The sequence below is a fragment of the Bos grunniens genome, chromosome 13 (genome assembly GCF_055505025.1).
Source record: "Bos grunniens cultivar Pamir isolate PY7600 chromosome 13, Bosgru_T2T1.0, whole genome shotgun sequence".
Lineage (NCBI taxonomy): Eukaryota > Metazoa > Chordata > Mammalia > Artiodactyla > Bovidae > Bos > Bos grunniens.
Window position 1 is genome coordinate 16,378,346 of NC_141177.1, and position 21,472 is coordinate 16,399,817.

Here is a 21,472-nt window from a genome sequence, read left to right on the forward strand (position 1 = left end):
AAGGGCACGCAGTTGACAATCAGCCAAGTAGAATTTCAACCAGGTCTCCCTGATGCCAAAGCTTCTGTTGTCTCCAGTACCCTGCAAAGCTTGAAAACTCTCGCCCTGTGGAGTCTCACCACTCCCTATTCCTGTATATTTTAGGAAGTCTGTGCTCAGCCATCACCCAGCTGTATTTTCTCCAGCTCCTCCACTTGAGAGGCCCACAGGTGTTTCCAGGAAAATGAAATCCACATGTTTCCAAAGCAGTAACACTTGTCAAAATGATGCCAGGAGAAATAAGCAGCATGCAAACCTCTGGAGCCAAGCTCAAGGTTAAGAAGGACAGCTCTGTGCCAGAGAGAAGGCAGAAACAGACAGGAATGTGGGTCAAGACTCAATTTAAGCAGAGTGAAAGTGAAGAAGAGGTAGACGCCAGGTTGGAATTCGGGGGTCATCACGTCTGCTCTGCTCGTCTCCCTCTCTTTCCCTCTTGCCTCCTTTGGTGTCTTTCTGTCTCTCTGACGGTCTCCCTATTACTGTGTCTCTGCATGCATCTGTCTGTCTTGCTCTACTTTCTTTCTCAGTGTCTCTCCCTGCCTTACTGTGTCTCTCTGTGTTTCCCCATCTCTTTCTGTCTCTCCCCCATTTCTGTATTGCTCTTCTGTGTGCCCCTCTGTCTTTCTCTCTTCCTCTTGCTTGTTGAGCACTTATTATATCCTTCAAAGCGTTCTAAACATCACAACACATATTAATACAATGATTACGGCTGGCAAAGAACAGTAGTAATTGGGCTTATTTTACCAGCCAGGGAAAACGGCTGAAGTCTGAAGAGTTCTGTGCTTGCCAAAGGTGAGCCGCACTTGAAAGGCAGCCGCCTCAGCCTCCGAGCCCATGTTCCTAACCCCCACCTCCTCTGCTGGGATTCAAACCCAGGCACGGGTTCCAGAGTCTCCTGGCAGGAGGTGGCTGATGAAGCCCCAAGGATGGGGTGTGAAGAAGTTGAAGTGGGTTTCCAAATGTCAAGGAAGGCCAGGGACGTGGGGTGGCTGGAGGCTGGAGCAGATTTATCAACTGGCACTGCCCAGTCATGAATGGACTAGGATAGGGGCGTGACCTGGGATGCGGGGGTTTCAGTGCTAAAGCTGGGTCACTGCAGACAAGCCGAGATGGCTGATCACCCTATGACGGGTGGTCTTGGGTGGGTCACTTCATCTTTGAGCACCAGTTTCACTATCTGCAAAATGGGGATATTGTACGTACTGTGCTCTGTCTGAGGTTTAAATGGGATGAATGAACACGAAAGCTTGGAACTTGGTAAGGTCATTGTGAACTCACAGGCACCAAGACTGGATGGGAAGGACTTCCCCAGTGGTCCAGTGGATAAGAATCTGTCTGCCAATGCAGGGGACATGAGTTCGATCCCTGGTCCAGGGAGATTCCACATGCCATGGGACAACTACTGAGCCTGAGCTCGAGCCACAACTACTGATTCACATGCCCTAGAGTCTATGCTCCCAACAAGAGAAGCCCGAACACCGCAACTAGAGAGTAGCCCATGCTTGCCGCAATTAGAGAAAGCACACTCGCAGCAACAAAGCCAAAAAAAGAATGGATGGGCAGTCCCCTCCTCCCATGCCCATCGCCCCACTTACTTGTCCAATCTGAGCTCTCCAATAAGTCTGTCGGACTTGGCACCAACAACCACAGAAAGGTTCAAGTTCTGCAAAGCAACAAGCCAGGGAATGAAGTCCACTGACCCAGAATCCTGGGGCTCTGCAAAGCCTCTAAGACCAGAAGGTCTGCTTCACGAAGACCCAGCAGAAGAGCCCACATTGCTGGGTCAGACCCACAGAACCCACAGAAGGGAGGAGTCTTCCTTTCGTCAATTTTGTGCTTGTTATGAGTCCTGGACTGTCAAACAATTACCATTTTTCTCCCCTTGCTTCTGGGACCAGTTTAGATTCGCAGGCCACTCCCATGGGCTGTAGGAGACAGGCTGTGAGGTAGGTGTCCAGGCCAGCTCTATTTCACATTCATTCATTGAGTCATTCAACAAATGAGGTTCCCAACCTCAGCTTTCCTGTCCACTGTCTGTGTGACCTTGGGCGACCCCCTTAGAACCCACTGAATCTGCAAAGTGAGGAAAATGGGTCTCAACTTGAGGCTGGACAGACCTGAGTACCTGCTGTTGGGGAGAGTCTGGCCCTCACCTCCAGTAGCCAGAGTGGGTGTCACCAATATTTGTGGAGTGACAGAGTGATCAGATGAATGAATGTACAAGTCAACCATGGGATGAAAACTTAAATAAGTGAAGGATTAAATGCACAAAGGAAGGAATAAATAAAGATAGGCATGGATGAATACATGATTAATGAATGAATGAACAAATACACAAAGGAATGATCCATTGAACAAAGATATAATAAATGAATAATGGAATAAATGCATGTATGAGCCAGCAAAGATACAGTAGATTTCAAGTTAGCAGTTGAATGAATAATTGAATGACTAAATAAATGAATGAACAAACCCACAGGTGCATAATTGAATGGCCAAAGATATGCATGAACAGATTGGAAATAGTATACCTATTTCAAGCCAACCACAGAATGAATAATGGAATGAATGAAGAAATCAGAAGACAGTGGCTCTGGACACACACAATGCAGGTTTGAGTCTGGGTAGGCTTTACGCCAGTCCCCCTGGCTCTCAGGGCAGTGCTCTGAGCCCTGTCCAGGGCTGCCTGTCTGCTCAGACCTGGGATCAGCTTACCATCTCAAGCAGGAAGAGGGGGTCCAAGGAGGAGTTTGGGAGGATGGCAAAGGCCTGGGTGTCCAGGACAAAGATGAGGTCAAGGCCGCTGGGCTTCATGGTGAGTTTCGGAGGCAAAGAGGCCCAGATGAAGAGCTGCATCTGCATGTCAGGGAACATCTTGGCCACCTGCAACCCACAGGGGACGACCAACAAAAGAGGCCATTGATTAAAAAGCGTCTAAATCCTATCTTGTCCTGGTCCTGCAGAAGCACTTCCAATGTCTTCCCACTGTTGTTTTTTGGCAGTGCTGGATCTTCAATGCTGCACGAACTACTCTCCTCTGGTTGTGGTGAGTCGGGGCTACTCCTCTTTGTGATGCACAGGCTTCTCATTACAGTGGCTTCTCTTGTTGCAGAGCACAGGCTCAAGGGCACATGGGCTTTAGTACTGTGGCTCCCTGGCTCGACAGCACAGGCTCAATAGTTGTGGCGCACGGACTGAGCTGCTCCGTGGTGTGTAGGGTCTTCCCAGATCAGGGGTCACTGAACCTGTGTCTCTTCCATTGGCAGGCAGATTCTTTGCCACTGAGTCACCAGGGAAGCCTCCCCATTGCTTTCAGAATAAATTGTAAAGACTGTATAATTCAGCACCTGGCACCCTGCCAGCCTCACCCCATGCCCACCCCCTCCATCGCTTCTACCACTTGCCCTCTAACTCCACCCACAAGGGACTTCTTTTCCTCAAATGTGACTTGCTGTCTTTGTATACATCAACTCAATTAATCAATTGCAGCTTTATGAGGTGAAGTTGTTATTACTGCATTTTATGTATGAGAATACTGAGATACAGGCAGAACATGCTCAGGAACATAAAACTAGTAAGTAAGGACCAGAGTTCAAACCCAGATAGATCCCAGGAAGAGATTTATAATTCAAAACATCTTTTTGGATGGAATAAAAGTATCCTGAAATTAACTAAAAAAATTGCACTCTACTCTCTTTCTGTCTAAAACTCCTTGCATTCTCTGTTCCCTCTCCCTGAGTGTTGATCCTGTATTCCTCCTTAGCTTGGCTCTTTCCCTTCCTTCAAGTCTAGAGAGCAGTGGTGGGTTCAAGGAGGATCAAAGGAGAGCTTTGACAACACCCCCATCTCAGCTAGCCTGCAGTCCTCCTCCAGGTAAACTCACAGTCTGAGTAAAAAGAATGCAATTGCTATGCAAATTAAGTTTCCCTTTCCCTTTCCCTGATCCCTCTACGCGTTGCAGCTCCTCCATACCAGTACTGCCTATATATAAATTTCTGGAAGTGTCACCATTAAAGAGGCTATTATGGACTGAATGTTTGTGTCCCGCCTGCTCAGCAAATTCATATACTTAAGCCCTAACCACCAGCATGGGCATTCCAGGTGGCTCCGAGGTAGAGAATCTGTCTGCCAAAGCAGGAGCTGCAGGAGACACAGGTTTGATCCCTAGATTGGGAAGATCCCCTGGAAGAGGAAATGGCAACCCGCTCCAGTAGTCTTGCCTGGGAAATCTCATGGACAGAGGAGCCTGGAGGGCTACAATCCATGGAGTTGCAAAGAATATGACACAGTTGAATGACTAACACTTTCACTTTTTCACTTATCACAGTCTGTTTTCTTTATTGTTTCGGGTGTCTGAACAATAATTTTCTCTCTCTCCACTGGACGGGAGCTCCAGGAGGGCTGGGATATGATCTGTTTTGCTGGATGCCCTGCACAGGGCCCCAGAAATGCAGTGGGCACTCAGAAACTATTTGTTGAATGGATGCGCCCTCAGGATCTACTCACACCTGGTCACATGAGTGCTTGGGGCCTTTCTCCGCACTGGGGATGAGCTGCACAAAGCTGTGTCCACAGGCTCAGGCTGGGTTGCCTCTTGATCTGGACAGGGGCAGCTCTCAGCAGAGCTGTTCTCAGCTCCCCCCAGGCCTCCTCACGAGATGACTAAAGGGGAACAAGTCCTTTCTCACCTGGGGTATCAGGATTCCAAAGAATTTGGTTGTCAGGCGGAACTTGGATTCCTTTGGAATCTGTAGCGAGGGAGGAAGAGAAAAGGATCTTGGAAGATTATGTTATAGATTGGGGGGCAAATTCTATATGAGGGGTGAGAGAATGAATACACAAACAAACCGTGGCCAGATCACGTATGACCGAAGAATGCTGACCCAGAATGGTCAGTGACTGCCAGCTTCCCTAACACTGGAAAAATCAAATATGCTTTTCAAACCAATCACATAAGATGTCTGGCTTCTGTTAGTCCCGCCTCCAGCTTGCCCACACCAACAACCTCTGTAAGAGCCTACCCAGCCCTTTCCCTTTATTTAATATAAAGCGTTCCCACCCCTCGCCCCCCCCCCGCACCGTGTGCCTTTGAGTCTGCCAAAGGCAAGAGTTCTCATTGGGATGGTCTTTGTTTATCTCCACAGGGGGACAAGTCAGGGCTCAGCATCTCTTTGATGCCTCTACAGAGGGGGAGGATCTGGCATCTCTTCTGAGAGCAGCAGAGGAGGAACCCCGTGTGGCTGGTGAGCAGGGTGGGTCCTGTTGCCCCTAGACTCTGGGGAGGATGGTCATTTGCTCATTCTATAGATGGGCAAACCGAGGCCCAGAGCAGGACTCAGCCACAGATACGGAGACAAAGTCATGGAGGATGATGACCATAATGTTGATATGATGGTAAGACTGGATTACGGACAGACACACAGCAGGGACACGGTCAATGTTAGCTGTTATCATTAGGATGCAGGGGACTTCCTCCACACTCATAAGCCTGTGCTGGGGCTGCCAAGTAATCATATCTCATTCAACCTTCCTTACACCCTTTGGAGGAAGATACTATTATTGGTGTTTTACAGATGAGGTTCTTAGAGGCTGAATAACCAACCTAAGGTCACCAGGATGGAAAAGAGGGGATCTGGGGTTTGAACTCAGGTCTGGCTGACTCCAGAGTTCAGAACTCGATGTTCCTGGCTGTGAACCAAGACTCAGAACCAGACCATCTACTGCACTCTCTTCCCACATTCACTCCCATTTGGCCTTACCATGTCGTCTCTGAGGGTCAGATTCAGGGCTCCAGCCTTCTGATACACGAACCCGGCCGTGTTGAAAAAATACTCAGAGATGCCCAGGTACACCATGCGGTCGTGGTCTGAGGGAAAGGCCAGGGCTGGTGGGGCAAAGGGCGGGGGGCTGCGGTGGGCCAGACTGAAAAACTCCCCCTGCGGGCAGAGGCAGTAGAGTGAGCCTGGGCATCCTTCAAGAATTACAATTCAATGTCTCCATTCCAGGAAAAAAATGCGCTAAGGATAGTAATCATGGATTCACAGAGGAGAAAGCCATGGCCTGAGACTAACAACAGCATTGCATGCCTCCTTGTGCTAATTTCTAAGTGCTTCTCCACCAAGGCTGTGTGGTAGATGAGATCACCCGCATTTTACAAGACAGGATGCTGGTTTCCCAGGTGGCTCAGTGGTAACGAATCTGCCTGCCAATGCAGGAGATGCAGGTTTGATTCCTGGGTTGGGAAGATTCCCCTGGAGAAGGAAATGGCAACCCACTCCAGTATTCTTGCCCGGAAAATTCCATGGAGGAGTCTGGTGAGCTACAGTCCACGAGGTCACAAAGAATCGGACACAACTGAGTGAGTGAGCACACAAACACACTCTGAGGCTTGGGAAGGTGAAGTGGCTTGCCCAAGCTCACTTAAAAGGGTGAGTGCCAGAGTCAGTGATTGAACCCAGACATCTGGATTCTGGCAAGCACATTCCTAACCATGCCATGGTCTCTGCCTCAACCTTGCAAATAAGTGCAGAAATTCTCCTAAAAGAACAAGGAGAATTCTGTTTGTTTTCACTTATCAAATTAGCAAAATATTCAAGAGAGAGGTAAATTGTTTTAAACGTGTGTGTATTTTAAACTGATACTATCCAGTTTTTGGTGAGAGTATTCATGGGCTCCTGGGGAATATGTTTACATTTCTGAAGAGCAATTTGGCTACGCATTGCAAAAAACAGATCATTCACTTAGCTGAAAAACAATAATGTTGCGTTATAAAATAGCAAATTGTCGATGGATACATATGTTAGAATACCATTTATGTAAATTGTGCTTTAGTCACTAAGTCGTGTCTGGCTCTTTGTGACCCCATGTACTATAATCCACCAGGCTTCTCTGTCCATGGGATTCTCCAGGCAAGAATATTGGAGTGGGTTGCCATTTCCTTCTCCAGGGAATCTTCCCGACCCAGGGATTGAACCCGGGTCTCCTGCATTGCACGCAGATTCTTTACCGACTGAGCTATGAGGGAAGCCATTTATGTAAAATTAAAGGCCTAGAAAACATACTATATAAGAATTATTGACACCAGAGATAGATAGCAAAAGTATAAAAAGTCAGGCGAGGACACACAGGGACATCATCCACGTGATTCCCTGCGGGGTAGAGGGTCCCCAAGGGGGCCTCAGCTATTTACTTCTACAGTATTTCATCTCAAGAAATATTAAAGGTAAATACGACAAAGTAGTAACACTTCTAAAATCTGGGTAGTGGGTATGTGATAATGCGTAATATTCTCTGTACTTTTGGATCATTATTTGCCGTTAATGACCATGACACCCATCTTATAGAGTAAATATCATAAGCAACTCTTAAAAATAGCTGCAAAAAAGACAAAAAATAAAAATAACGGGTGGACTTATGTACCAACCAGGAACCATCTCTAATATATATCACTAGGTGAGAAAAGAAAGTGAAGAACAATGCAAACAGATTCTCAGTAAAACTAGATGGGCTTTCGTGTAAGTGTATATGAATGCTCAGGACCAGATTAATACCTGCCATGGCTGACAGCTATCACCTCTGGGCAGGAGCCCCGAGTGGGGGTGGGGGGGGGCCAGTAAACAGGACATTCTCATTCGCTAGGGATAATCAGGTATTGTTTTAATCCTTTGTTCCATCTTATCACTTAGATTTTTTTTACAAGTATGCTATTTGGTCCAGCAATTTCACTTCCAGAAAGTAATCAAAGATGGGCAGAGACACAGCTACAAGGATACTCATGGCAGTTCTGGTTACACTTGTGGAAAAAAGGGAAAGAGCCCAGACATCCCAAGAGGGGGCACTGTCTACGTAGCTTATCACAAGCTATCCACTGAAAGACCCAAGAGCCAGTGAAGGGACTAGGGGAGGACATTTCACTGATGGATGTATACCTTGCACCGTTCTGGTTTTAAAAGTTGTAAAACATGACTTGTATACATATATATGTTTATATATGTTGTTTCTGTGTGTATTTGTTTCCAGGCCTACATGTGTGTATTTTTGTTTCTGCTTCTTTTACATGTGTGCATGTGTGTGTGTGATTTTCTGTGTCTAAGCAGAGGAAAGGATTGGCGGGTTGGAGAAGTGTAATTTGTGTGTCAACATACAGGCCTCAGTCATATTATTAGGGTAATTTCTCTTTCCTTCTCCCCTTCTTTCCTCCCTATTTATTTCTTCTGCTCCTATGTGGTTTCTACATTTTCTTCCAGACTTTAAATGTGTTTTAGAGAAAACAAGCAAAAATAGTAAACAGACACACCCCTTGTGGAGGGATTGAGGTACATCCGGAGGGGATTCAGAAAGTGGGACTTATTCCAGCTGAGATGGGGGACGGCTGCTTGGGGAGTGACATCCCAGCCCAGACCCACTGGAGGATAAGAAGAAGATGGCTGGGAAGAGGAGGGGAAGGAGGAGAGGGGAGTCCAAGCAGAGGGAATGGACAGGATGAAGGCCTTAAGGCGGAAATTAGCTGGAAGTGTTGAGGAGGTACAAGGCCAGTGAGCCTGATTGGAGGGTAGAGAGTGAGAGGGAAAGTGGCGTGAAATGAAACTCACTCACTCCATCCATCCATCCATCCAACCATCTAACCATCCATCCATCCAATACACATTTACAGAACAGTTATTACACGCCAAGCATAGTTCTAGGTGCTGTGTATGGTAAAGAACAAAACAATCACAGCCCCTTCTCTTTCATCGTATTGAGGGAGACAGGCTTGTGACTGCGGTGTGTGTACATGAGTAATAAGTGCGGCTGAGAAAAATAAAGCAGGATATAGGGGAAGAGGAGGGTACTGTTTTAGCAATGCTGGTCTGGGAGGGCTTCTCTAGGGAGAGGATACTTGAGCAAAGACTTGAAGGAGGAAAGAGAGAGCTGCTGTCGATATCTGGGTGAGAGCCTCCTGGCTAGAAGGAGCAACAAGTGCAAAGGTCCTGGGGAGGCAGCAGTCATGGTGCATTTCAGGACTAGCAGGAAGGTCAGTGTGATTGGAGCCAGGAGAAGGCATGGAAGGTGGACTGGGGAGAGTGGTGAGGATGGATAGGAAGGGGGTGGGGTCATTGTAAGATTTGTTTCCAAGGACGATGGGAAGCCGCCAGGTGTGGGGGTTCTGAGGCAAAGGCGTGAGGGTGTATGATTCTTGATATGAGTCTCACCTTCAGCAGCCAATCCAGGTTATTGGCTGTGGCTCTTGGAGGTGCCACCAGTGAATAATCGACCCCAGCCACTTTGTCTAGTTTGGTTGTCACTAGGGGAAAGAAGATGGACCATGAGCTGGCTCCCCATGGCAGCATCTTTGGAGCCTGGGATGCAGACTCAGCATCTCCTTACAGACCTGCAGTGCTAATTCCATTCCCACTGCCTCCAAGGAGCCCTCCTCCCTGCGCGCCCCTCAAAGGAAAATGAGCCCACACCCCACATTCCCAGAATCATCAGCTCCCTCCCTTCTTCCAACAGCTCTGAGACATGGCCAAAGCAGAGTCAAGGAACAGAATGACTTGGGCTTAACTGAACTCTGTGTGACCTTGGACAAGTCCTTTCACTTCCTCTGAGCCACTTGTTTTCATTTGTAGGATGGGGTACTAACGACTTTGCAGATGCTCTGTACATGGTAGGGGCTCAAAAGCCAGAAAGAGTCATTATTGCAGTGATAACATCCCAGGCAGAGCCCAAACTGGCTTCAAGTCTGATTGGTTTCTTTGTTTCCAGCATTAATCAATGAAGATTAAATGAATATTGGTTTCTCCTTTAGCCCTGCTTTCCCATGTTAGAGGGAATAAACTGAGTCTCAGAATACGTAATTAGTCCTGGATGGCAAAGCTTGTGAGTGACAAGGCTGGGACTCAAACCAAAATCTTTTTCCTGCCCAGTGAGGCTAAACCTGGGACCCTGAAACTGCGTTGAATACACCCAGGATGAGCTCTGCACCTGGAGGGGCTGGGACAGTGCCCGGAAGAAGGAAATGTATCTGAAATGGACAAGTACCACGTGCAGGCCACATTAGGCTCTGTGGGGAGGCAGCCCTGGTAGAAGTTTGGGGCACAGGCTCTGGAGTAGGAAAACCTGAATTTGGATCATATTTCTGCTTCTTACTGGCCCTGTGAATTTGGGCAAGTCATGGCTCCTGTTTCCTGGTGTAAATTTGGCAGAAAACAGTGATCTCAGTGTGGCATTGGGAGGCCAAGAGGAAACATTACTGCTGGGTACATGACACATGTTGACACTTGGCCAGATGGGTCTTCCTGCACCTTCTGCAACCCTTCACAATTTACTGAGCACTTGGGGAAAGAGAAGATTGTGTCCATTTTAAAGATATGGAAACTGAGTCCTTGAGAGGGCAAGTGACCAACCTCAGATCTCAGATCAGCTATGTACCTCTGGCTTCAGGGGGCTGTGGGTACTTGTTGTTTGTAGGGAAACCTTGTAGGGTTTCTCTTCCATTTAACTCCCAGACCTGCTACAAGGACCTGGCCCCAAGGGATCTGATACTAATTACCATTTGAAAATAACCTGCTCTACTCATTCGCACCCAAGCCTGGCCTGCCTAGGAAACTTGCTGGCTCCATCACACTCTCCCTATCTCCCTTCTATCCCAACTTCCCCTTCCCCCTTCTACCCCAGGTTCCCCCTCCCCTTCCACCCCAGCCTTCTTAGCCCGGCCCATTTCTTACCTGGCAGCGTCTGGAAATAAGGCTGCAGCTTGGAGGACACGGTACTAGTCACCACCTCGCAGATCTTGGGAGAATAAAAGAAAAAATCAGCGAAGGCTTCCCATAGTGGACAGTGTCCTTTAGGAATAATTATCTGGACAGGTTTTGCTTGTCTTGAATGTTTCCTTGAAAATCATGTAGCTACTCAAGCTTCCCTTTTCTCTTTGGCCACCAGGAAGCTCAGAGTCCAACATATAGCCTGGAAATAGTAGCTGTATATGACTGTATGGGGGCTTCCCAGGTGGTGCTAGTGACAAAGAACCTGCCTACCAATGCAGGAGGTGCAAGAGACGTGGGTTCTATCCCTGGGTCGGGAAGATCCCCTGGAGAAGGAAGTAGCAACCCGCTCCAGTTATCTTGCCTGGAAGACCTCATGGACAGAGGAGCCTGGCGGGCTACGGTCCATGGGGTCATAAAGAGTTGGACATGACTGAACAACTGAGCACACATACGACTGTATGAGATGCATATCTGCGTTTTATTTCCTACTCAGATTCTAAAACCCATTTTATAATCTACTATGCTGTGCATTTTGACCACCATGCATGGGTATTTTTTTCTCTTAATATTTGACAGAGTGCTTTCAGATAGATGGTTGATATCTCCTTACCCACATTGTCAGCGTCTTTGACTGGAAGACCAAGGTCTCCCATCTGGAAGACTGCACAAGCCTCCTTGGTTTCCCCAAGACTCCTGCCCTGCTCTTGGCCCCTCCAGCCATTCTCACGGCAGCTAGACTAATTGATCTAAAGCACAGATCTGGCCAGGTCATCCCCTTGCCTAATACCTTCAATGGCTCCCCACTACCCTCTGGAGAAAACCCAAGCTCACTTGGCTTGGAAGACAGGCTCTGGGGTTTCCTGGAAGCTGATGGTTTATTAATGGGAAGCTAGCTCAAGAAACTACCCCTTTTCTCAGCTGAAGAGGTTGGCTTGTAGGGGATGGGGGTTAGAGTGAAAGCAGAGCTGGGGGGACACACTGGTCTGTGTCTGTCCTTCATACCAGTTCCAGCCTCAGGACATAGCTTGGCTACACTCTAGTCTAGCAGCTTCATCAGCTGCACGTTTTCTGGGTGGGGCTTACCACCAAGGTGAAGAAGGCAATGGCACCCCAGTCCAGTACTCTTGCCTGGAAAATCCCATGGACGGAGGAGCCTGGTAGGCTGCAGTCCATGGGGTCGCTAAAAGTCGGACCTGACTGAGAGACTTCACTTTCACTTTCGTGCACTGGAGAAGGCAGTGGCAACCCACACCAGTACTCTTGCCTGGAGTATCCCATGGACGGAGGAGCCTGGTGGGCTGCCGTCTATGGGGTCACACAGAGTTGGACACTACTGAAGCGACTTAGCAGCAGCAGCACCACCACCAAGGGGGTTCTGGGGTGGGGGATGAGAAAGGAGGCCGGAGGGATATGAGGGTTCAGCAGGAAAGAACAGTAGTTTCTCTGCAGGGAGGGACGACGTCGGGGAAGGCAGAGGTGACTCAAGTGTGGGGCAGTTTGCTGAGGGTGCGTGACATGAACCTTAGTCTCTTGCTAGATTCCCAGGAAAATTGACATGACACATTGTAGAGCTGGACTTGCGCTCCCTAAGGGCTGTAGGAGACTGCTGAAGAGGTCTGGATGAGAGCGAAAGTGTCCCGTGATGCGTGAGGTTTGCGGACACCGCGGGCCCCACCCACCGCGGGCCCCACCCACTTTGACGGGAGCGGGCTGAAACTCTAAGCCCCTCCTACCTTTCTGGTCATGGACTTTTGGAGCAAAGACTCGATTCGTTTGCGGAAGAGTTGGATCAGCCACCTGGATTGACATGTGGGGACAGGCGTGAGGCTTTCCAGGTACTCCCCAGGCTGTGCTCAGAAGGCTGCCTCATCTGGGAAGCCTTCCTCCCTCTCCTGAAGAGGCCTAACCGCCCTCATCCCTGGGCTCCGACTCTGTACACCCCCATCAGACCCTTCTTCTGCTGTGTTCAGTGACTGGTCATGAGGTTATTTCTTACACAGGTGCACAGCGGGAACCCTGCCCCGTCCCAGCCTCATTCCTCACCACTCCCTCTCTCTCTGTCCTCCAGCCCCAGCTCGTCCATGTCCTCCTGTGTCCTCTGCTTCCTCCCACCACAGGACCTTTGCACACGCTGTTCGCTCTGCTTAAAACACCCACTGTCCCCAGTCTAATTAACTTCTACTTCTTTTCATCTCAATTCAAATGTCATTTCATCAAAGAACTGGGCAACCGCCAGACTAGGTCAGAACCTTCTGTTCTATGTGTTCATCACACGTTGTACCTCTTTTTCCTACTTCTAATATCCTTTTGTAATTCCTTGTGAGCCATTCATTAATGCAATGATTTGATTAATGTCTGTCTTCCCCACAGGCTGAAGCTTCAAGAGAACCGGGACTGTGAAGCTAAGAATCCGGGGGCTGGGAGTCCTGGATTGAATCCCTTCTCAATTCTCATTAGGTATGAAAACTCAGGCTACTTCCTATTCTTTCTGTGCCTTGATCTTCTCCTCTGAAAGTGGGGGTAATAATAGACTAACCTCATAGAGTCTTTGTGTGGACAGGATGGGATAAGGCTCATGTCTGAACAGTGCTAGGCATCCATCAGCCCTCCAATCACTGTCAGCAAGGCCAGATTTTTAGTGACCACTGCTTTTTCTTGAACACAATGAACAAGCCTCATGCACAGCAGTTTCTTAGTTGATATTTGTTAGTTGGATGGAGAGATGAATGCCTACAGGCTTGTGATAAGGATTAATAACTTGGTGCACTGAAAGTGTTTAGTGCAGAGCCTGCAGCATAATAAGTGCTCAGTAAAAGTTTGCTGAATGAATATTGAATGAGCAAGGGACCCTTCAAGGCAGGGAGGGGGTGTTCCATCTGTGAACCTTTGTATCTTCCTTACATCTGAGACCTTTGGACAAGGCTGACATGGAAGTGGCATTTGGGATGTGCTTTCTGAATACAAGAATGATTAGGATAATCCTGTCCCTCCTCCCAGGACTTCCCAGGTGGCTCAGTGGTAAAGAATCCACCTGCAGTGCAGGAGATGTGGGTTCAATCCCTGAGTCGGGAAGATCCCCTGGAGGAGGAAATGGCAACCCACTCCAGTATTCTTGCCTGGAGAATCCCATGAACAGAGGAGCCTGGTGGGCTACAGTCCATGGGGTCGCAAAGAGTCGGACATGACTGAGTGATTGAGCACGCATACACATTCATACCTCCTCCCATCCACAGCCCCAGGAGGTCATACCCCAGGCTGCTGCCAGAGATGTGTATGCGGACGGTGTTGATGCCACTGCTGCAGCTGGAGCAGGTAACAGTGGAGTGGCCCGAGGCAGGATCATAGCCCAGATTCAGACCCGCCAAAATAGAGATGCCCTCCACACTCAGGTCAAAGTTGCCACCGAGTTTGCTGAAGGGAAACACAAAGACAAGACTTGGAGCAAGCATTTTCTCCCCTCTGCCAGTCAAACTTCACACCAATGCTGGAAGGTAGGTTTTGCTATTATCCCCACTCAGGATGAGGAGATGGAGTTCAGAGAGGGAAGGCCGCTTGCCCAACGTCACACAGCAGCTGAGTGAAAGAACCAGAATCCCAACTCAAAGTTTGAAGCCATGTCTGCCTGGCAGAACCTCCTCTTATCCACTGCCTCAGCCTCTGCTGTGTGGCACTGGGAGTGTTTCTCAACCTCTCTGAGCTTCAGTTTCCTTACTCAGACCTTGGACCAGCAGTGGGACACTGGTTTTGCCACTAGAAAGCTGAGTTTTGGGGAGGGACGTGTCTTTAATTAATTAATGACTTGGTTCATTAAATGGGGTTAATAACTACTCCCTCATGAAGTGAGTTTGGGATAAGACAGTGGATGTGAATGTAATTTGTCAACTCTTCTATAACGTGAGGAAGTATTGCTATTTATTTGTTTATGATCAGTAAGTGAAATGATGGATGTGAAAGAGCTCACATGAAAAATTAAGCAAGTCCCTCTGCTGTATAACACAGGGAACCCTGCTCAATGTTATGTGGTAGCCTGGAATGGGAGGGAAGTTTGGGGGAGAATGGATGCATGTATATGTATGGCTGAGTCCCTTTGCTGTCCACCTGAAACTATAACAGCATTGTTAATATAAAATAAAAAGCTAAAAAAAAAGAAAAATGAAGCAATGCTTATTGTGGGGAATGCCAGATCAGCAGTCCTTATAACGAAGGGCAGACCTACGCCTCTATCCTCATCAAAGGGTCTGTTTGCTCCCTGGATTCCCCACAAAGGAGAAGTTGCTAACGTGACAGGTCAGTCTGGGCCACTGTCACCACTGCACAGTCACCGCAGTGAGAGCCTAATATTTAGATTCACAGTTGTGGTTTGGATGATTGGCCCCAATTTTCACCCTCCCTGCGTCCATACCCTCTCCATTGCCTGTCTTGGGAGGATACGTGTGTAATTCCATGTTCTTGACTTTGGACTTGGGCACGTGACTTGTTTTGGCCAATGGTATATGAGTAGTGACTATGGACCAGTTCAAAGTCTAGGGCTTAGTATGCTTCTGGTTACCCTTTTTGCACCTCTGCTGTCACTAAGAACATGCTCTGTGTAGCTCATTCATTGGTCCAGGGAAGACGAGGAGATACATGTTGAACAGGGCCACCCCTAGCTGAGGCCAACCTATGGCAGGGAACCCCAGCCAACACATAGATACATAAGTGAAGATATATGACTTGCTTTAGGTCACTGAGTTTGGGATGGTTTGTAACACAGCAATTGCTAACTGATAAAGGGGTAAAGTAAAGGTCCCACTTAGCCTTCCCTCCTAAGCCATATGTACCAACTCAGCCTTGCTGGTGTCCTGCATTGAGATGTGGGAACATGCTCAGCTATTAACCAAGAGTTATGTTAAAACTTCGGAGAAGGCAGTGGCACCCCACTCCAGTACTCTTGCCTGGAAAATCCCAGGGACGGGGGAGCCTGGTGGGCTGCCGTCTATGGGGGTCACATAGAGTTGGACATGACTGAAGCTACTTAGCAGCAGCAGCAGCAGCATGTTAAAACTTCTTTTGTGAAAAATTTTCCCAGTAGCTCTGAGGGGGCAGATGGTATTCGGCCAGGCAAAAATTCGGCATGCTTGAGATCTTGGCTCTCCTCTCTTCCAAGTATCACCAAGAGCTTACCCCACACTCAACAAACAACAAGCTTGGAAACTCACATGAAATTCTTTCGTGCCTTCCATTTTCCTCTGATCTTGATACTGGCATCTCTGATAGAGAGATCAAGGCCCTTATCTGGCAACGGTCTTATCTGGGAATTGGGAATATTGAATCCTTGAATAACCATGCTGCAAGGAAGAAATGATCAGTTAGTCTCCTTGGGGTCCCCACAAGGACTCAGTCAATGGTCAGCGCAGACTCATTCCCCTCCAGCCTGGTCCTTTATCCCATCCATTGTAAGAGAGCCCAAAAGTTATGATGAGAGCAGCCTTGGGAACTCTGTGGCTAGGCTTTAAAGTCAGACAAATCTGCATTTGAATCCTGCTCTTCAATTTACTTTTGTGTGATCCTGGCCACATCGCTTAATCATCCTGAGTCTCAGTTTCCTCATTTGTAAAGTGGGCACAATAACTTCTGTCTTGCAGGCTGTGTGATAATCAGTGAAGATAACAAATGTAATTCCATTGACTACATGTTCTGTAAGGGGTGGAATGTGTCTGTCTTTTTTTCCCTATTGTACTATAGCAAAGCCTGCTGAATCAGACACATAGTAGGTGCTCAAAAATATCTGCTAAGTGAGTGCATAAAATTCGTTAGAGGACATTTATGGGTTTTCTCCCCAGCACCCACATCCCTCTCTTGTTGATAACAGAACTGCCATTTTTGCTTTGGAGGAACTCTTCCCCACATCTAGCCCATGCTGCTCCCAAGAAAGTTGACTTCACAGGTCATCTTCAGGGGGTGGAGCTTGAGACTTCAGTACAAGCTCATTCGTGTTTTCTATTCCCTGGCCACAGTGATTGGTCCAGCACTGTGTATGGACCTAAAATGGACCAATCAGAGTGAATCTTAGGAGTTTTGCTTGAGTGGTAAGAAGATGGTACCTTCCTCCTATAGGGCTGGAAGTGCTGAGAAGATGCTGATGGCCTCTTTATAGGGACATCCTACCCGAGAATTAGCCTTTCCAGAGGGAAGAGATGCTGAGAGATGGCAAGAGAAAAACAGGGTCCAGTGATATTTGAGCCTTCCTCAAGCTGAACCTGAAGCCAGATGATCCCAGGGACATCTCAGTCCTCTGAGCCCCTACATTCTGGTTAAGGTCATTTCTGATTAGGTTTTCTGTCATAGAAACCTCACCTCCGCCCCTAATCCCAATTAACATAAGGGCTTGGCACAGAGTTTGGGGATTTATGACATCCCCTCGGGAGTCACAGTGAGTGTCTGAAAGACAGTTTGGGTGGTTTCTTCCACACGCAGCTTGGGGACTGTATCCCCTCGGAATGATGTGAACATTAGCTTTGGGATCCTCTAACCTCTCTTAGTTTAGGAATTTGTGGCTCTATGAATCTACGTCTTGGTGGCCCCAACACACGACAGTCCTGAACACGGAGGACTGAGCAGGACAGGGCTTACCTGAAGAAGCTGTATTGCCCTTTCCCGAGGTACTTTATCTTAAAGTTTCCTGAGAAATTGGGAATTGTTATCTTCTCCAACTCCTTCTGCAGAGTAAGCACTCCCTGCTGGCAGGCTGAGAGGAGAGAGAGGAGGCAGAGGTCAGAGGCATGTAGCTGGTTCATAGCAGAGACGGTGGGATTGGAGGGTCTATAGCAGGGCTCAGTTAAGGGCTCTTGTCAATGCCCCGATAATAAATATTTTCTGCTTTTTAGATCTTACTGTCTCCGTCACAACCACTCAGCTCAGATGTTATTGTACAAAAGCAGCCATAGACAGTAAGTCAATGAATAGGTATGGCTTTGTTACAATAAAACTTTACTGATAGAAAATGAAACTTGAATTTCACATCAGTGTCACTAGTGGTAAAGAACCCGCCTGCCAATGCAAGACACATGAGAGACATGGGTTCGATCCCTGGGTCAGGAAGATCCTCTGGAGGAGGGCACGGCTACCCACCCCAGTATTCTTGCCTGGAGAAACCCATGGACAGAGGAGCCTGGCTAGCTGAAGTCCATGGGGTCGCAAAGAGTTGGACACTGAAGACTGAAGTGACTTAGCATACACAGCACACACATCATTTTCACATGGCCTGAGACCAGATTCTCCTTTTGATTTTTTTTCCAGCCATTTAAAAATGTAAAAGCCATGCTTAGTCCCTGGGCCATACAAAAACGTGGTGACAGATTTGGCCTACGGGCTATTGTTTGCCAACACTTAGTTTGAAATATCACCCACTTCAAACACCCAGTCATGCATCCTATGGGTGTTTATTGATCATCTGCTCTGTGCTCTGCCTTCACAGATACTGCATCTCTCCGGGTTTTGGACTCTCTCGCCACAGGATCTTTGCATGCACCTTTCCCACTGCCTGGGAAACCTTTTCCTCTCATCCTCACCTGGTCAGCTTCTAGTCATCATTTCTTCTAGGAACTTTCTCTGGTCTATCAGAAGAGTGCGATCCTGCTTGTTATCATTCTCACGATGCTGTGGGTATCTCTTTTGGAGCTCGCATTACCTTTTTTAATTATGCAACTATTCATGTGATTTTCCGATTAATATCTCTCTCCCCTACTAGATATAAGCCGCCCAAGGCCAGGGATGGATGTCACAGACATCCGCCACGTTTACCACAGGGACTAGAACCTAATACCTGATGGATGACTAAATGAATGAATGTCCCCACGGTCAGGAATTCTGCCATCTCTTATTATGTGGTTAACAGCGTCAGAGAACCAGTTAGATGGCAAACACGTTAAATGATAAGAGTAAGCAGTAAAATGATGGATCCTAGGATTTGCGTTTTTCCAAGAGCCAGTTAAGCATACTAATAATAACAATTGTAATAATAATAGTAACAACAACAACATTTATCAGGTTCTTATTCTGTTCCTGGCACAGTTCTGGGCTCCATGCATGTATTAAGTTACATACGTGTAACTGAACATACGCGAATCTGAACAGTCCTGGGTAGTAGGTCTTGTTGAAAAGAACTGATTTGGAACCCGGGTCTCCCACACTGCAGGAAGTCTTTACCAACCGAGCCACCAGGGAAGAAGCCCAGTGGGTCTTGTTACACCTCCCAATTCACAGACAAGGAAACAGACTCAGAAAGGTGACCACACAGCTGACAGGTGAGGGAGGCAGCATCTGAATTCAGGCCTTCTGTTCCCAGAGCCCATGCCCTGGGACAGGCCTTCTGGGGGTCCAAAAGTAAACCAAGCACAGACTGGCACTGCCCAGAGAGAAATGAAAATGTGGGATGGCCACCGTTTGTGGAGCTGCAGGGGCTGGGTCTCGAAGGGTCTCTAATGCCAAGCCCAGGACGCCTTCTGAAGGCACTCGGGAGCCACTGAATAGTGTCAGTAATGAGGGTCCTGAACCGACATGCTGCACCTCAGGACACTCACTGGTGGCTGAATGGGGTGTGAGTAGAAGGAGGGACCGAGGCTGCTCTGACAGAATGTGAAGGCGTTTGGGCTTAAAGGCTGAGCCCAAGTATCTGCTCCCGGGAAGCAACCAGAGGCACCCCAGGTCTGGGTACAGGGCAGGGGCATAATCCTTTCTCCTAGCTCACGGGGAGTCTTCCGTCTGCAACCCTGGGATTCACAGGTGTCCTGCCTGGGCTGGGGTAGGAATTCAGGGATGGAATACCAGGTCTCCTTGGTCCTGTCCGGGGCTTCCCTGATAGCTCAATTAGTAAAGAATCCACCTGCAATCCAGGAGACCCTGATTCGACTCCTGGGTCAGGAGGATCATCTGGAGAAGGGATAGGCTACTCACTCCAGTATTCTTGGGCTTCCCTTGTGGCTCAGCTGGTAAAGAATCCACCTGTAATGCAGGAGTCCTGGGTTCAATCCCTGGGTTGGGAAGATCCTCTGGAGAAGGGAAAGGCTTCCCACTTCAATATTCTGGCCTAGAGAATTCCATGGACTGTATAGTCCATGGGGTTGTAAAGAGTCGGACATGACTGAGCGACTATTACTTCACTTCGGTCATGTCCTGATTCCTCCGGGGGTCCACCGCCCCTGAGAGCCTGCCTTCTCTTGGGTCTGATGTCTCTGGCACCGGCTGTCCCCCACTGTTCTGCAGGTCATCTCTCTGCCACAGAGAGGCAGCATTGAGCAGCCCCACGCTGATACTTCACAGACCAGAGCTCAGATCCAGGCCACCCCCTTCCCCTTCCCTCCTTCCAGTCTGTCTGCTCATCTGTAAAGGTCACTAGTAACATTTTGTGCTTTTAGCATAGTGCCTAGACCGATATGAGCAGGTCAGGAGGCTGCTTCATAACATTCTCTGCCGTGTCTGGGCCTGAGGGAGTGGCCTGGGGGGATCGTCTCTGTGGCACCCGGGTGGCTACTGTGCAGAGTGTGGCTGCCAAGCACCACCGCTCCTCACGGAGCCTGAGCTCGGCCCACGCTGAGGACTGAGCCAGGGGCTGCCAGACGAGTATCAGGGCTGAGAACCAGCTAGGAAGGAAGTGAAGGGCCCAAGCCCGAATCGGTTATTGGGTAGAGGGAGGGGGACCCTGAGGGGCCTGAGCACTGGACTCAGAGTCCTCCAGACTAGGGTTCCATCCCCCCTGCTGCGGCCTCCCAGCTCTGTGACCTTGGGTAACTCACCCTGGCCCAGCTTCTTGCTCTGTAAGACGGGGTGAGAGGGTCACCTTGAAGGAGCAGTGAGCAGGCCATACCCTGGATTTAAGGGTTGCACACGGCAGGTGCTCAGTCAGTGATGGAAGAGAAGGAAAGGAAGGCAGCCAGTTACCGTAGTCCAGGCCCTTCTGGGTGATCCTGGCCACGATGCCAGGGTTGGTAGTCGTCACAGCCGTGCCCAGGGCGGCCAGCACCACCAGGGTTGCCCACCTCCGCGCGGTGTCAGGGCCTCTGGCCATGTCTTCGTCCTGCAGAGCTGCCAAAACCTCGAGGTCTTGGAGGGGAACCAGGGACCTATAAGGGAGGCAGCTGTGGAAATGCAAGTCAGGAGAACGGAGAAAGGAGGAAGGAACACGAGCAGGGGCGGAAGAGGGGGTGGGCGGCTGCCTGCCTGCGGTTCCCCACCGTATGGTGGGGCCACAGCCCCAGAACAGCCAGCAGTGGAGCCTGGGAGCCCTGTGCGTGTGCGTGTGCTGTGTGTGTATGTATGTGTGGCATGTGTGTATGTATGTGTGTTGTGTGTGTGGTTGCATTTGGTGTGTGTGTGGTGTGGTATATTGTATGTATGTGTGGTGTGTTTGTGTATGTATGCTTGGGGTGTGTGTGGTATGGTATATGTGTACGTATTGTGGTGTGTGTATGTATGCATGTGTGATGTGTGTATGATGTGTGGTGTATGTGTATGTATGTGTGGTCTATGTGTATGTATGTGTGGTGTGCGGTGTGCATATATGTGTGTTGTGTGTGGGATTGTGTTTGGTGTGTGTGCGTATGTGGTGTGGTATGTTGTATATATGTATGTGTGATGTGTTTGTGTGTGGTGTGTGTATATATGTTTAGGGTATGTGTGGTATGGTGTGTGTGTATGTATTGTGGTGTGTG

At 48.6% G+C, this 21,472-nt stretch overlaps 1 protein-coding gene across 1 annotated transcript in view; it reads right to left on the reverse strand.

Annotated features, from left to right (window-relative positions):
• The window catches only part of LOC147360265 (bactericidal permeability-increasing protein), a 30,505-nt gene extending 9,646 nt beyond the window's left edge, over nt 1–20,859 (reverse strand). Inside the window, exons 1-11 of the mRNA XM_086330865.1 lie at nt 20,703–20,859; nt 17,397–17,511; nt 15,983–16,111; nt 14,034–14,195; nt 12,518–12,581; nt 10,746–10,809; nt 9,231–9,322; nt 5,799–5,975; nt 4,728–4,787; nt 2,755–2,922; nt 1,635–1,702 (exon numbers count right to left, since the gene is read on the reverse strand). Coding sequence (XP_086186991.1) covers nt 1,635–1,702; nt 2,755–2,922; nt 4,728–4,787; nt 5,799–5,975; nt 9,231–9,322; nt 10,746–10,809; nt 12,518–12,581; nt 14,034–14,195; nt 15,983–16,111; nt 17,397–17,511; nt 20,703–20,829 — 1,226 coding nt within the window. The 5' untranslated portion in view covers nt 20,830–20,859. The remainder of the gene's footprint in view (nt 1–1,634; nt 1,703–2,754; nt 2,923–4,727; nt 4,788–5,798; nt 5,976–9,230; nt 9,323–10,745; nt 10,810–12,517; nt 12,582–14,033; nt 14,196–15,982; nt 16,112–17,396; nt 17,512–20,702) is intronic.
• Nucleotides 20,860–21,472: the final 613 nt, after the last annotated feature.